Raw genomic sequence first — 14,929 nt, forward strand, 5'->3', positions numbered from 1 at the left:
CAGTTGCAGTAGCCGAGGATAAACCATTGCGGTGGGGCGGTGGGACGGGTAGACGCTGTGCGCTGGAGGTCTGTAGGCCAAAACCACAGATCTCCGGTACAGAGCGTCTAGTAGTGCCGGGACTTCCGGTTAGGCCGCCGACCTCACTTCCTGCCGGCGGCATTATTAGCCACGGAGTGCGCAGGGGAAAGGATCTGGAGGCCATATTAGCCGCTGCCAGCAGCAGCCACCAACAGCAGCGGGAGCCAGCAGCAGCCACCATCACCAGCAGCAACAGCCACCACCAGCAGCAGCAGCCACCACCAGCAGCCATTACTGACATACATAAGGCCATTTTAGCTGCCACCCGCAGCAGCGGCAGCCACCACCAGCAGCCACCACAACCGGCAGCCAGCAGCAGCGGCAGCCACCACCACCGACAGCCAACAGTAGCGGCAGCCAGCACCACCGGCAGCCACCAGCAGCGGCAGCCACCACCACCAGCCACCACCAGCGGCAGCCACCACCAGCAGCAGCAGCCGCCACCACCAGCAGCCGCCACCACCAGCAGCCATTACTGAGATAAGTGAGGGGAGGGCCTGTGCAGCAGCCATTTAAAAAAGCCCATTAGCGCCATTACTGAGAAGTGAGTAATCTTCTGCCATTGCTATCACTGTCTGATAGAAAACCCAAAAAATAAAAAAACAAGGTTAAGTAAAGGGAGTGGTAGTAGCAGCAATAGCCGACCCTTTCAAGAGACGTGGACCGAGATGTACGGCATTATAGAAAAAAAATGGCAGATCATTTTGCGTTCTATGTACTGAGACAGTAGTAAGCAGAATGTGGAATATAAATAGACTTTTTGAAACTAATCATTCCCAGCTCTTGAAAAAAAGTGAGGATGAAAGGAAGAAATACATCTCCAGGCAGCTACACCTTTATAGGGGCCAATCTAATTCCATCCTTAAATTTGTCAAAGGCTCTACAAATGTAACGTCTGCAAGTCTGACCATCGCTCACTCCATAGCTCAGCATGGACAAGCACTCAGTGAGGGAGAATTTATTAAAGACGCTCTCCTACGATGTGCACCAGGTCTATTTCACGATATGCAGAATAAAGATGCAATTATTAAGAGGAGATCTGAGTTACCGCTCAGTAGAAATATCATAAAAGACCAAATAATGAGACTGAACACAAATGTACAAAATCAATTAAAGAGAGACATAAGTAATTGTAAATATTTTTCGATCTCTCTTGATGAAACTACTGATGTCCCATCACATGCTCAGTTGGCCATTATTGCTCGATATTCTGATGGTCTCACAATGAGAGAAGAGTTGATAAAGTTAGTATCAGTGCCAACAAGTACATCAGGAAGTGAAATCTGTAAGGTTGTTATCCAAACATTCCGTGACCTAAGCATTGATATCTCTAAAGTAGTGTCAGTGATGACAGATGGGGCACCAAACATGGTGGGGGAAAAAGTTGGATTTGTCAAATTGTTTACGGAAGCTATTGGACATCCGATTGTGCCTTTTCACTGTATTATCCATCAGGAGGCTTTATGTGCCAAGACAGGATTCACCAACTTAAACGACTTAATGTCAGTTGTTACCAAAATAGTAAATTTAATAGCTGCTCGCCCCCTTAACAAGCGAGAATGTTCTGCGCTTTTACTGGAGGTTGATTCCACCTACAGTGGACTGCTGATGTACATTAATGTAAGATGGCTGAGCCGAGGCAAAGTTCTTGAGCGCTTTGTGGAGTGCTTTGAAGAAATTAAGGTATTTCTTGAGGATAAGGATCTGGGAAACTTTCCTCAGCTCAATGATAAGTGGGTCAACACCCTGATGTTTCTTACAGATATCTCTGTTCATATTAATGAACTGAACCTAAAGTTACAAGGTTTTGGTAAAAGTATTGACGTCATATTTGGATACATAAAAGCTTTTGAAAGTAAACTTAAAATTTTAAAGCGAGATGTAGAAACTAAAACTTCTAAGTATTTTCCTCGAGTAACCAAGTATTTTGAGAAGGCCAGTGCAGCTGTACCCAATGAAATGAAACCCTTGCATATAAAGTACCAGCATGTTTTAGGCTCGTTACTTGACCAGTTCAGTGATAGATTTAATCAATTTAGAAGCCCAGAACAGACCATGAAAATCATTAAGCATCCTGATGTGGTCGTCTAAAGTAGTTTGGAATTAAATGGTTTCCAATGGATGCAAATTGATAATATGGAGATGCAACTTGCAGAGTTTTAAGACAGCATCAGGGCTCAGGTGTTTGTTGACTTGAGGTCAAAGCTTGAGATTCTGGAAAGGTGCCGCTTGGAGAATCAAGAGGAGTGCCACTACGAACAGGAGATTTGGAGTGCCTGGAACCGATTACCAGACACTTTTAGCACCCTGAAAAATATGGCAATGGCTTTTCTCACAATTTATCCCTCTACGTACTTTTGTGAGACCTTATTCTCAGCGTTAAATAATATCAAAACCAACAAAAGAAACAGACTGACAGATGACGCTAGTAGCGCTTGCTTGGGCTTGAGGTGGACAAAATACCAACCTTCAATTGAAGATTTAGCTGCTGAAATTCAGCAACAAAAAAGTCACTAATAGGCAGGTTAGTTAAAGAATTCCCCCTCCCTTCACTTATCTCAGTTCACGGCACCCCACACCAGTTAAAGTTTAATATTGAACTGTTAAGTATTATCAAGACCAACTAAAGAAACAGACTGACAGATGACGTTAGTAGCGCTTGCTTGGGCTTGAAGTGTGCAAAATACCAACCTTCAATTGAAGATTTAATTTTAGCCACTGAAATTCAGCAACAAAAAAAGTCCCTAATAGGCGGGTTACTTAAAGAATTCCCCCTCCCTTCACTTATCTCAATTTACGGCACCCCACACCAGTTAAAGTTGCATATTGGACCGTTAATTAATTTCAAGACCAACAGAAGAAACCGACTGACAGATGAACAAAGAAGTCACTAAGCAGGTAAGTTAAAAGAATTAGTTTTTGGTTTATTCAATACAGTTATATGTTACAAGTATACATTTTTCTTATTTAAACTACTAATATCACAAGTTTGGGGTTTTTTTTTCAAAGTGACACACCACCCGAGTTATGCTCGGTTTTTCGGCGAATTTTGACACACCAAGCTAAAAAGGTTGCTCATCACTGCCCTAGGTGCACACCGTACTCAGTAATATTACTCAATTATGAAATGGCATCATGCATAGTCATCACATATGCCATACACTATGTATTCTATCAGTCGTAGGATGGGATAGCATTCCTCATTATGTGGTTCATGCGGTGGGGATATGGATCACCCTTAGTCTGCAGTTAGTAGTATTGCTGTGTGCAGCTATTGCCCAAACTCACACAGGATGGTTAAAAAATGGTCTCAATAGACCTGACCAGATGAGAGGTCTTTGTGTTCCTGCACTTATGAACATTACAAAAAAAACCCCTTTATTTGTTTATTAAAGTTAAGTTCATATTCCTTTGAACTGAATGGTTATCATACCGTTGGATTTATATTCTTTTGAACTGGATTGTTGCTCAGCGCGTTTCCCTGTCCTATTACGGGCAGTTCATCAGGAGCTCATCTCCAAATTCATTAACTCTATGTATCTCAATATAGATCCTGACTAGAGATGAGCGAACGTACTCGTTACGAGTACTTACGCACCCGAGCACCGCCATTTTCGAGTACAGCGGTACTCGCGCGTAAAGATTCGGGGGGCGCCGTGGCGGCACGGGGGGTAGCAGTGGGGAGTGGGGGGGAGAGGGAGAGAGAGAGGGCTCTCCCCTGTTCCCCGCTGCTACCCCCCGCACCGCTGCGCCTCTCCCCGCCCCCCGGCGCCCCCCGAATCTTTACGCCCGAGTACTGAAGTACTCGAAAATGGCGGTACTCGGGTGCGTAAGTACTCATTACGAGTACGTTCGCTCATCTCTAATCCTGACTAATAGTAGGAATATTCCTGTCATTTACAGTATCTTGGCCATATGCTGCTGGACAAAATATAGCCCCAAATATATCAATATCTATACTTGGTGGTCATTGCAGCAATTTGTTAATAAAGTTTGTTCTTTAAGTCTATATCTAATAATTATATATACGTTTATCAGGGGTCAGCACAGAGATCTCTCCCATCATCTGTTATACCCAATGACTGAAACAAGGGGGCATCCTCTATGCCTTGAGGAAAGAAGGTTTCTACACTGACATAGAAGGGGGTTCTTTACTGTAAGAGCAGTTGGACTATCGAACTTTCTACCTGAGGATGTGGTGATGAAAATTCGATAAAAGAGTTCAACAGGAGCCTGGGCGACTTTCTTGAATGATATAATATCATATGTTACACTTGTTAATACCTTCAAAAGGGTTGTTGATCCAGTGATTATTCCGATTTCCAGATTGAAATCAGGAAGGAATCTTTTCCCTTACATGCGGAAGATTGGCTTCTACCCTATTGAGGGTTTTTTGGGGTCTTGCTCTGGATCAACATTGGGTAATAGGCTGAAAAGGGTGGACATATGTCTTTTTTCGGTCTTATATGCTATGTTACTAAGGTAAAATTTGCTGCATATTCATGTGCTATAAGATATGCCCGACTTGCTGTGTCTTAAGGCCCATTTACACGGAAATATGATTGCTCAAAATGACAGTTTTAGTGGCAGTTTTGAGTGATCATCTTTGCATAACTCTTAAGTAGCTAATTAGCTACTTAAAGGGGTTGTCCCGCGGCAGCAAGTGGGTCTATACACTTCTGTATGGCCATATTAATGCACTTTGTAATATACATTGTGCATTAATTATGAGCCATACAGAAGTTATAAAAAGTTTTTTACTTACCTGCTCCGTTGCTAGCGTCCTCGTTCCCATGGAGCCGACTAATTTTCGCCCTCCGATGGCCAAATTAGCGTGGCTTGCGCAGTCCGGGTCTTCTGCTGTTCTCTATGGGGCTCCGTGTAGCTCCGTGTAGCTCCGCCCCGTCACGTGCCGATTCCAGCCAATCAGGAGGCTGGAATCGGCAATGGACCGCACAGAAGAGCTGCGGTCCACGGAGGTAGAGGATCCCGGCGGCCATCTTCACCGGTAAGTATAGAAGTCACCGGAGCGCCGGGATTCAGGTAAGCGCTGTGCTGTTCTTTTTTTCAGTCCCTGCATCGGGGTTGTCTCGCGCCGAACGGGGGGGGGGGTTAAAAAAAAAAAAACCCGTTTCGGCGCGGGACAACCCCTTTAAAGAGTTAAATGCAGGCAGAGCAGGACACCACTGACAGCTCCGAGAACACCAGCTGCTTTGTTCTCGGAGCTATTGCTGAGACTATCAGCTGGTGTCCTGCAGACGACACAGCACGCGGCGCTGATAAGAGTCGTCGCTGAATTTTAGCTTGCTAAAAGTCAGCAATGAACAAATCGTTCATGAAAAATGCATGATGGCTGCACATTTAGACACAACAGTTATTGCTCAAGAGACGGCTTTTGAGCGTATTTTGAGCGATAATCGTTGTGTCTAAATCGGCCTTTAGATTTCAACCATATAATGAGATGTGTAAGCCCTGTGTGAGTTGATTGACCTAATCAGTGACCTTTACACATAAACAACGCAACTGGTTTTTGACAAACAGTAGGCCAGTTTAGTGCCAGTGGTCTCAATGGTTATGTAAATGCTTCCTACAAGATTGTAAATATTTTTTTGTTTCATTAAGATGCATCTTGGGGTGGTGGCAATGTCTTCAATCTCAGTAGGTCTGCATTGAGGTATTCACAGCACAATAGAAATATTATAGTGTAAGATTTACCTGGCAAAATTCATTTTCTGGGTAATGCCAGTAATATGGTTGTACTCAGGGAATCTTATGGTCCGGATGGCAGTATCATAGGAAACCAGCACCCCTAAAGCTCAATATCCACTCAATAGAGTAAGCTATGACACTCATGTTTAGTATTTATAGATTGCTGAATTTATGTAGTGAAGCATAAAGGTCATAGTTTCAAGCGAGGAGCTTCCTACAGGAAATATGACCAAAATTAGATTTATGGCTGCAAAAGTGTATGATTTTCCACATACTCAGCCAAACCCTACTACATAATCAGGAGAGGATAATATTGGTGTGGCTGGGACATGTTGAAATGTGCTGCCAGTCCGAGGGCAGGTGCCAGACTCCAGGAACTGCTCAAGGCATATCCACCATTCCTCCTAGCACTCAGATTTCAGTTGATCTCATCAGTGAAGGTTCGGTTTCTTACTTTTAGTCCCTATTATTTCTTGCAACTGTTCTGCTTGCTTGTATGCCCTTTTTATGTTATCTTTTTTAAGAATTTCAAGTTATCCCTTATCCACAGGCAGAGGTGTAACTTGAAGACTTGGGACCCCAATGCAAAATCTGTAACAGGGCTCCCCAATTATAATGCTTTATTCATAGTACTAGGCTCCCTATATGGAGAAGAGAGGCCTTATGGGCCCCCTATGGCTCCTGGGCCCGGGAGCAACTGCATCCTCTGCATCCTCTATAGTTACACCCCTGTCCACAGGATAGAGGATACCTTGCTGATCAGTGGGGATCTCACCAATGAGACACCTATCAATCTCAAGAATGGGACTCGCGTGCCTCGCTTTCCTGTCACTGCGGGGGTCATTTTTCCCCCTGTAGTGATATCACTTTGAATGGACTGCTGTCTGCACATGTGCAATCAGCACTCCATTTAGTCTCTTCCTCACTGCAGGGGGTGCAGTAATCTCACAGTGAAGAGCACAGGGACACAGGACTCTTTTTTAAGGTTGGCAGAAGTCTCAGCAGTGAGACCCCCAGCAATCAGCAAGTTATCCCCTGTCCTGTGGATAGAGGATAACTTGAAATTCTGTGCAACCCCCTTCAAGCTTTAAACTTTAATAGGTTAAGCTCTTGTTGCACTATAAAAACCTATAGCTCCTGATAAAAGGGTTAACTCTGACCTGCCTTATTATAAAATTTCAGTCATAGCAGCATGTATTTTGGGCATATATGACTGTGTTGAGATGTGAGCTCTGTTCCGTCTTGCAATGAGTATAGCATTGATGCAGATCCACCTATTGTGGTACTACCTACATCCCGTGTTGTGAATGCTTGGTTCATGACAGTGGTTATGAAAGGCAGTTGAGTAAATATGACAATCTCTTTTAGGCCTTTGAATATTCGTGTGTTTCTTCTGCTATTCTATGGGAATTATTTTTTGGTTACATGTGGTCCACCCTTTTGTATGACTGATGATTCTCCTGAATGCTACTTTTAACCAGTCAACAAGAGAATTTTTAAAAATCTTGTCCATTCCATCTTTCATTGATCTACCCAAATGTACAATGAATAGGACTTTCATAACAGAAATAGTCCTGAGAGGGTTTGGAAACCTGCAGAATTTCAAGTTTTTCTTTGTTTGTATATGTCTGTTCATCTACATGATAACCGTTATGGGGAACCTTATCATTATCTTCTTGGTGTCAACCAGTTATCGGCTCCGATCTCCGATGTTCTTCTTCCTTGCTCACCTCTCCTTTTCAGATGTATTGGTTACTTCAAATGTTGTCCCAGTCATGGTGAACATTACTTTAGCAGATGGTGGTACATTGTTCCTCACAGATTGTATAGCTCAGTTTTTCTTTTTTGGGGCTTTGGCAACTACTGAGTGTCTTCTGTTGACAGTGATGTCTTATGATCGATATCTTGCTATTTGTAGTCCACTTCATTACTCCACCATTATGGACCACACACTGTGTATGTATCTGGTTGTGGGCTGCTGGTCTCTTGGGTTTGCACTAACCCTTATTCCAATATTTTTAATACAGACCTTGTGGTTCTGCGGTCCCAACGTCATTGACCACTTCTTCTGTGATCTTGGACCTCTTCTGGAACTCTCCTGTTCAGATGTTTCCATAGTGAAATATGAGGTGCTGTCACTCTCTGGTCTTGTTACCATTGTCCCTTTTGTGTTTATTGTAGTCACCTATGACTATATCTTCATAACCATCATGAAAATCACCTCAACTACTGGAAGACAAAAAACATTTTCCACCTGTAGTTCTCACCTAGCTGTTGTATGTACTTATTATGGAACACTGTTTGTAATATATGTGGTACCCCACAAAGAGAATTCCATGACTGTCAACAAAGTACTATCTCTCATGTACACTGTGTTTACTCCATTATTTAACCCTATTATATATGGCTTAAGAAATCAAGAACTCAAAATGGCTGCGCAGAACTATTTATTTATGTGCAGGAAATTAATAAATGCATAGATGAATAAGATATCATTTTATTATTACTTATTTTTGTTAGTACCATGTTTCCCAAAAAATAAGATACTGCCTTATATTAAATTTTGCCCCAAAAGAGGCACAGTGTCTTATTGTCAGGGAAGCGGGGAGTGCTTATACTCACCTGGTCCACGGGGTCTGGGTCCCTGGCACTGCTAATCTCTGGCGGCAGGCTGCAGTGTCCTTGGCATTTACACAAAACTCTCCTTCTGGTGACGGAGCTTTGAATACCCCGCCTCCAGCAAGCGAGTCCTGTGATTGGCTCAAAAACGCCATGGCTCAGCCAATCAGAGCTAGCACTCGATGAGCCAATCACAGCCATTCAGTGATGTCATTCACTAGACTTACTCACCATAAGGAGAGTTCTGTGTCAGTTCAGAGGACACGGCAGCCTGCCGCAGCTCCAGGAACCAGCACAAGAGACTCAGATGCCACTAGCTAGGTGAGTATTGATGTTTTTTTTATTTTTTCTTCAATTTACCAGGGCTTATTTTTGGGGGAGGGCTTATATTTCAACCCCCCCTAAAAATAGGGGCAGGGCTTATTGTCGGTGGAAATTATATTATATGCATTAAAAGAATTCATGCATGTATGAATGTAGAGATTTCATGCTAAATAAAACTTTCACCCAGCAGACAGATCCACTGTCATCAAGAAGATTAAGAGGCAAACGTGTCATCCTAAGAATGGCCCAAACATAAGTGAAAAGCATAGCGATGTAGAAATTGCTTACATGACTAACACATTGTGATAACATGATATAGCATTGTAGTTGATTTATCTTAATGTGTCAAATGTTAAGTTAACACTTGCTATATCTGTACCTTTATGTTCCTTTGTTCAAGCAACTAACCTGTGTTGGAGTTTATTGCATATTTTAGGGTAAGATGAGCGCTTTAGTATTCTGCCGAGAAGCTTCAAGAATGGGCCGACCCAGTAAGGTGGCCAGCCATGTTCTGAAAAAATGTACACAAAGTGATAGTGGCGGAGGAAGATGTTGAGCAGGGGTGGGATTCAGCTGGTTCTCTCAAAACAGTTGTGAAAATACCAGTCCATCTGTTTACAGAATAAGAGGAAGCCAGAATACTAATCTCTTTTACACATAGCAGCATTCAGCCCTGCTCCCTACGATCCAGTACTCAGCCGGGAGGGGGTGTAAATAGAAGGACAGGCAGAGCACCGATGATTGAGAGGCATGCTGGCAAGCGTCTCCTTAAAGGGATTATCGAGCAATTTAAATTTCTCACTGCAACGCGCAGAGTCAGACCCGCCATGTCCGTTGCTTTCCGCCAAAGAGTCAGTTTGTATCACAGCCTCTATTGTCAGTGAAGTCATACGACGGACTGTCAGCTCATTCAAATAATTAGGCAAGGCCCTCTTTCTATGACTGCATTATTTGTGGTAATAGAAGGAGGTTCTTGTCTAATCTGATATAAATAAGCCCACAGGCTTTTTCTTGCACCACACTTTGACCCCTTTCTCTGACCTTTGGTGGACGATTTTAATTTCATTTGATTAGGGACATCCTCACAGGCGCCATAAAATCCTAAAATTGGAGACTGGTACAACGAGTGACTTGTGAGGGCAGCCCAAACTTCCTATGTTAAGTCTATGAGCGCGTGCCTGGAGGCAGTGAACCGTTGCTAAGCGAATGTGTGAGCGGGCGGTACTGAAACAGAGTGGCCAGTGCTGATGGAGAGCGCCCACTACTGAAGAGCAGTGGGCGGCACTGAAAGACAGTGGGGCAGCATGGAAGGACAGCGAGGCAGCACAGAAGAGACAGCGGGGTGGTGCAGAAGACACAGCAGGGCGGCGTAGAAAGAAAAGCGGGTGGTGCAGAAGGGACAGCGGGCAGCGCAGAAGGAGAGAAGGTGGTGCAAAAGGGACAGCAGGCAGCACTGAAGGAGAGCAAGCAGTACAGAAGGGGACAGTGGGCTGCACTGAGGGAGAGTGAGCAGTGCAGAAGGGACAGCAGGCGGTGCTGAAGGTGCTACACTCGAGCGAGTGATGCTGAAGGGACAGTGGGTGGCACGGAAGTAGAAAGGTGTGCTGAAGGGACAGCAGGGCGGTGCTAAAGGGACAGCGGGCAGCGCTGAAGGAGAGCTGGTGGTGCTAAAGGGACAGCAGGGTGTTACTAAAGGAGAGGGGCAGTGCTGAGCGGGACAGCAGGGTGGTACTAAAGAAGAGCTAGTGGTGCTGAAGGGACAGCAGGGGCCGTGCTGAACGGACAGCGGGTGGTGCTGAAGGAGAGCAGGTGCTGCTGATGGGACAATTCAATTCAAAAATTGCGCCTCCACAACGGCTGTGATTGGTTCATCCAGCACTTCTCACCCATTCACAGCAGCACTGGATGGACCAATTGTAACCAGAGTGTTGTGCAGGCGGCATTATTGTCGATAATTTTTGATAAAGATACTATGTTTTATAATTTCCATTCTTTCGAACAGATTGTCAGTTTGATAATTTGCTCAGCTGGAAGAAGATATTAACTATTATGTTATAATTGTAAGTTCTATAGAAAATGTACTTAAGCTGGCAAAAGCTCTTATTTCTTACTGTTTTATTAATTGACACTTTTTTATGCCATAATTGTTACAGAGGAACTACTGTAACCATTTTCTCCCACTTTCCCTTTCCCTAGTTACAAATAAAGATTTGTTAAAAAAAAAAAAAAAAAAGATTTATATTATAATGATTAATTTTAAACATGCATTGTATAGAAGTTAGAATGTATCGGTAATCTGTGGACTAGAACTATATAGCATGCTCAAGGACGGTGTCTGCAAAAAATTCCTTTTACTTCTGTTAGTTAAAAGATATACGTGAAAGGGTGATTGTTGGCCTCCTTAAGGAAACTTGAGTAATAAATCTTGGTTGCAATTTGGAGCGCACGCAGCGTTCCAGACACAGGTCACGTGATTGTTCTAGGAGGATGAGGATGTATGTGCGTATGTGCCACCATAACTCATTAACGCCTCGAGCAATTTTAACTAAACTTGGTACATATAATACCCCTGGGGAAGGGGGTAAATGCTGAATTGCACTTGAGCAGATAGATTTTATTTCACAGCCTTATATTACACAGACGACCATACACTAATCTATTACACAGATGATTTCCTCCTCAAATACTAATATATTACACAAACCTCCTGCTCCTCGGATAATATCTTACACAGACAACCTCCTCCTCTGCTCCAACTACCACACAGCTTCCCACCAACACTGAGCCACTATGTACCACACAGAAATGAGCCCAGTAGAGATGAGCGAGCGTACTCGTCCGAGCTTGATGCTCGTTCCAGTATTAGGGTGTTCGAGATGCTCGTTACTCGAGACAAGTACCACGCGGCACTCGACTCCATTACATTTCCTTCCCTGAGAAATTTGTGCGCTTTTCTTGTCAATAGAAACACAGGGAAGGCATTACAACTTCCTCCTGTGACGTTCAAGCCCTATACCACCCCCCTGCAGTGAGTGGCTGGGGAGATCAGATGACACTCCAGTATTTAAATCTGCCCCGCCCGCGGCTCGCCACAGATGCATGCTGAGAGAGATCAGGGAAAATGCTGTCTTGCTGTAGCTGCTATAGGGAGAGTGTTAGGTATTATTTTAGTCTTCAAGAACCCCAACGGCCACATCTGACCGTGTGCAGTACTGTTGAGGCTGCTTTTAGCAGTGTTGCACAATTTTTTTTTTCTATATCGGGTGTGCAGACCATAGCGTCCTCAGTCTGCAGTCATTTTACAGAGTATATGGGCAGTACTGGTGAGGCAGGGACAGTGGTACAGGGAAAGAGGTATACTGGCTATATAGGCAGTGGGCTTTTTCCCAAAAAGTGGAAAAAAATACTATATTTGGCCTGCCTGTGACCGTCTTCAGTTTACGGCGTGTGTGCTGGGGGTAGTAGTCGCTGATTAATACCCAGCCTTGCGCATAATTATTTCCTGGCAGCACTGGGCTTTCAGTAACCACAGTCATCCTCCAACAGGGAAATCCAAATACAGGGTATATCAGAGCCAGTGGGCTTTTTCCCAAAAAGTGGAAAAAAATACTATATTTGGCCTGCCTGTGGCCGTCTTCAGTTTACGGCGTGTCTGCTGGGGGTAGTAGTCACTGATTAATACCCAACCTTGCGCATAATTGTTTCCTGGCTCTGCTGTGTCCGTTACATGATCGCCGTCATCCCGCCAGAGGGAAAGAGTATACATATATACGCTGCATACGGTGTCTGTCTGGTTTTTCACCTCACCATTTTAAAAAATTGAAGCAAAATACTCCTGGCCTACCACTGGCCTTTGGCCACTTGACTGGTTCTGCCATGTGAATTCCAGTAGCTCAGTCATACGCACCTAGGTCTCACTACAGGCTTGCGCATAATTGTTTCCTGGCTCTGCTGTGCGTTCCGTAAGCGAAGTCAGCCTCCAACCACAGGCCAATAAGCGGCACATTTAATTACTGTTTCTGCTCTACTCGTAATACACCATGCTGAGGGGTAGGGGTAGGCCTAGAGGACGGGGGCGGGGGCGAGGACGCGGTGGCCCAAGTCAGGGTGTGGGCACAGGCCGAGCTCCTGGTCCAGGTGTATCGCAGTCGACTGCTGCGGGATTAGGAGAGAGGCAAGTTTCTGGGGTCCCCAGATTCATCTCACAATTAATGGGTCCACGCGGTAAACCTTTATTAGAAACTGAGCAGTGTGAGCAGGTCCTGTCGTGGATGGCAGAAAGTGCATCCAGCAATCTATCGACCACCCAGTCTTCTACGCCGTCCACAGCTACAATTCTGAATCCTCTGGCTGCTGCTCCTCCTTCCTCCCAGCCTCCTCACTCCATGAAAATGACACATTCTGAGGAGCAGGCAGACTCCCAGGAACTGTTCTCGGGCCCCTGCCCAGATTGGGCAGCAATGGTTCCTCTCCCACCGGAGGAGTTTGCCGTGACCGATGCCCAACCTTTGGAAAGTTCTCGGGGTCCGAGGGATGAGGCTGGGGACTTCCGGCAACTGTCTCAAGAGCTTTCAGTGGGTGAGGAGGACGATGACAATGAGACACAGTTGTCTATCAGTGAGGTAGTAATAAGGGCAGTAAGCCCGAGGGAGGAGTGCACAGAGGATTCGGAGGAAGAGCAGATGGACGATGAGGTGACTGACCCCACCTGGTTTGCTAAGCCTACTGAGGACAGGTCTTCAGAGGGGGAGGCGAGTGCAGCAGCAGGGCAGGTTGGAAGAGGCAGTGCGGTGGCCAGGGGTAGAGGCAGGGCCAGACCGAATAATCCACCAACTGTTTCCCAAAGCACCCCCTCGTGCCATGCCACCCTGCAGAGGCCGAGGTGCTCAAAGGTGTGGCAGTTTTTCACTGAGAGTGCAGACGACCGACGAACTGTGGTGTGCAACGTTTGTCGCGCCAAGATCAGCCGGGGAGCCACCACCACCAGCCTCACCACCACCAGCATGCACAGGCATATGAGGGCCAAGCACCCCACATGGTGGTACGAAGGCCGTTCACCGCCTCCGGTTTGCACCACTGCCTCTCCCCCTGTGCCCCAACCTGCCACTGAGATCCAACCCCCCTCTCAGGACACAGGCACGACCGTCTCCCGGCCAGCACCCACACCCTCACCTCCGCTGTCCTCGGCCCCAACCAGCAATGTCTCTCAGCGCAGCGTCCAGCCGTCGCTAGCGCAACTGTTTGAGCTCAAGCGCAAGTACGCCGCCACACACCCACACGCTCAAGCGTTAAACGTGCACATAGCCAAATTGATCAGCCTGGAGATGCTGCCGTATAGGCTTGTGGAAACGGAGGCTTTCAAAAACATGATGGCGGCGGCGGCCCCGCGCTACTCGGTTCCCAGTTGCCACTACTTTTCCCGATGTGCCGTCCCAGCCCTGCACGACCACGTCTCCCGCAACATTGTACTCGCCCTCACCAACGCGGTTACTGCCAAGGTCCACTTAACAACGGACACGTGGACAAGCACAGGCGGGCAGGGCCACTATATCTCCCTGACGGCACATTGGGTGAATTTAGTGGAGGCTGGGACCGAGTCAAAGCCTGGAACCGCTCACGTCCTACCCACCCCCAGAATTGCGGGCTCCAGCTCGGTGCTGGTATCTGCAGCGGTGTATGCTTCCTCCACTAAACCACCCTCCTCCTCCTCCTCCTACGCAACCTCTGTCTCGCAATCAAGATGTGTCAGCAGCAGCACGTCGCCAGCAGTCGGTGTCGCGCGGCGTGGCAGCACAGCGGTGGCCAAGCGTCAGCAGGCCGTGCTGAAACTACTCAGCTTAGGAGAGAAGAGGCACACGGCCCACGAACTGCTGCAGGGTCTGACAGGGCAGACCGACCGCTGGCTTTCACCGCTGAGCCTCCAACCGGGCATGGTCGTGTGTGACAACAGCCGTAACCTGGTGGCGGCTCGGCAGCTCGGCAGCCTCACGCACGTACCATGCCTGGCCCACGTCTTTAATTTGGTGGTTCAGCGGTTTCTGGAAAGCTACCCACGCTTGTCAGACCTGCTTGGAAAGGTGCGCCGGCTCAGCGCACATTTCCGCAAGTCCAAGACGGACGCTGCCACCCTGCGGACCCTGCAACATCGGTTTAATTCGCCAGTGCGCCGACTGCTGTGCGACGTGCCCACACGATG

At 46.3% G+C, this 14,929-nt stretch overlaps 1 protein-coding gene across 1 annotated transcript; it reads left to right on the forward strand.

Annotated features, from left to right (window-relative positions):
• Positions 1 to 7,241: 7,241 nt before the first annotated feature.
• Positions 7,242 to 8,270, forward strand: LOC136610382 (olfactory receptor 11A1-like). The gene has a single exon (XM_066589613.1). It carries the CDS (start codon positions 7,242 to 7,244, stop codon positions 8,268 to 8,270), a length of 1,029 nt encoding a protein of 342 aa, XP_066445710.1.
• The last annotated feature ends 6,659 nt before the right edge of the window (positions 8,271 to 14,929 follow it).

The sequence above is a fragment of the Eleutherodactylus coqui genome, chromosome 2 (assembly GCF_035609145.1).
Source record: "Eleutherodactylus coqui strain aEleCoq1 chromosome 2, aEleCoq1.hap1, whole genome shotgun sequence".
Taxonomy (NCBI): domain Eukaryota; kingdom Metazoa; phylum Chordata; class Amphibia; order Anura; family Eleutherodactylidae; genus Eleutherodactylus; species Eleutherodactylus coqui.

Excerpts from the sequence above, each read along its gene's own strand:
- LOC136610382 (XM_066589613.1), top strand. The coding sequence starts at position 7,242 with ATGATTCTCCTGAATGCTACTTTTAACCAGTCAACAAGAGAATTTTTA.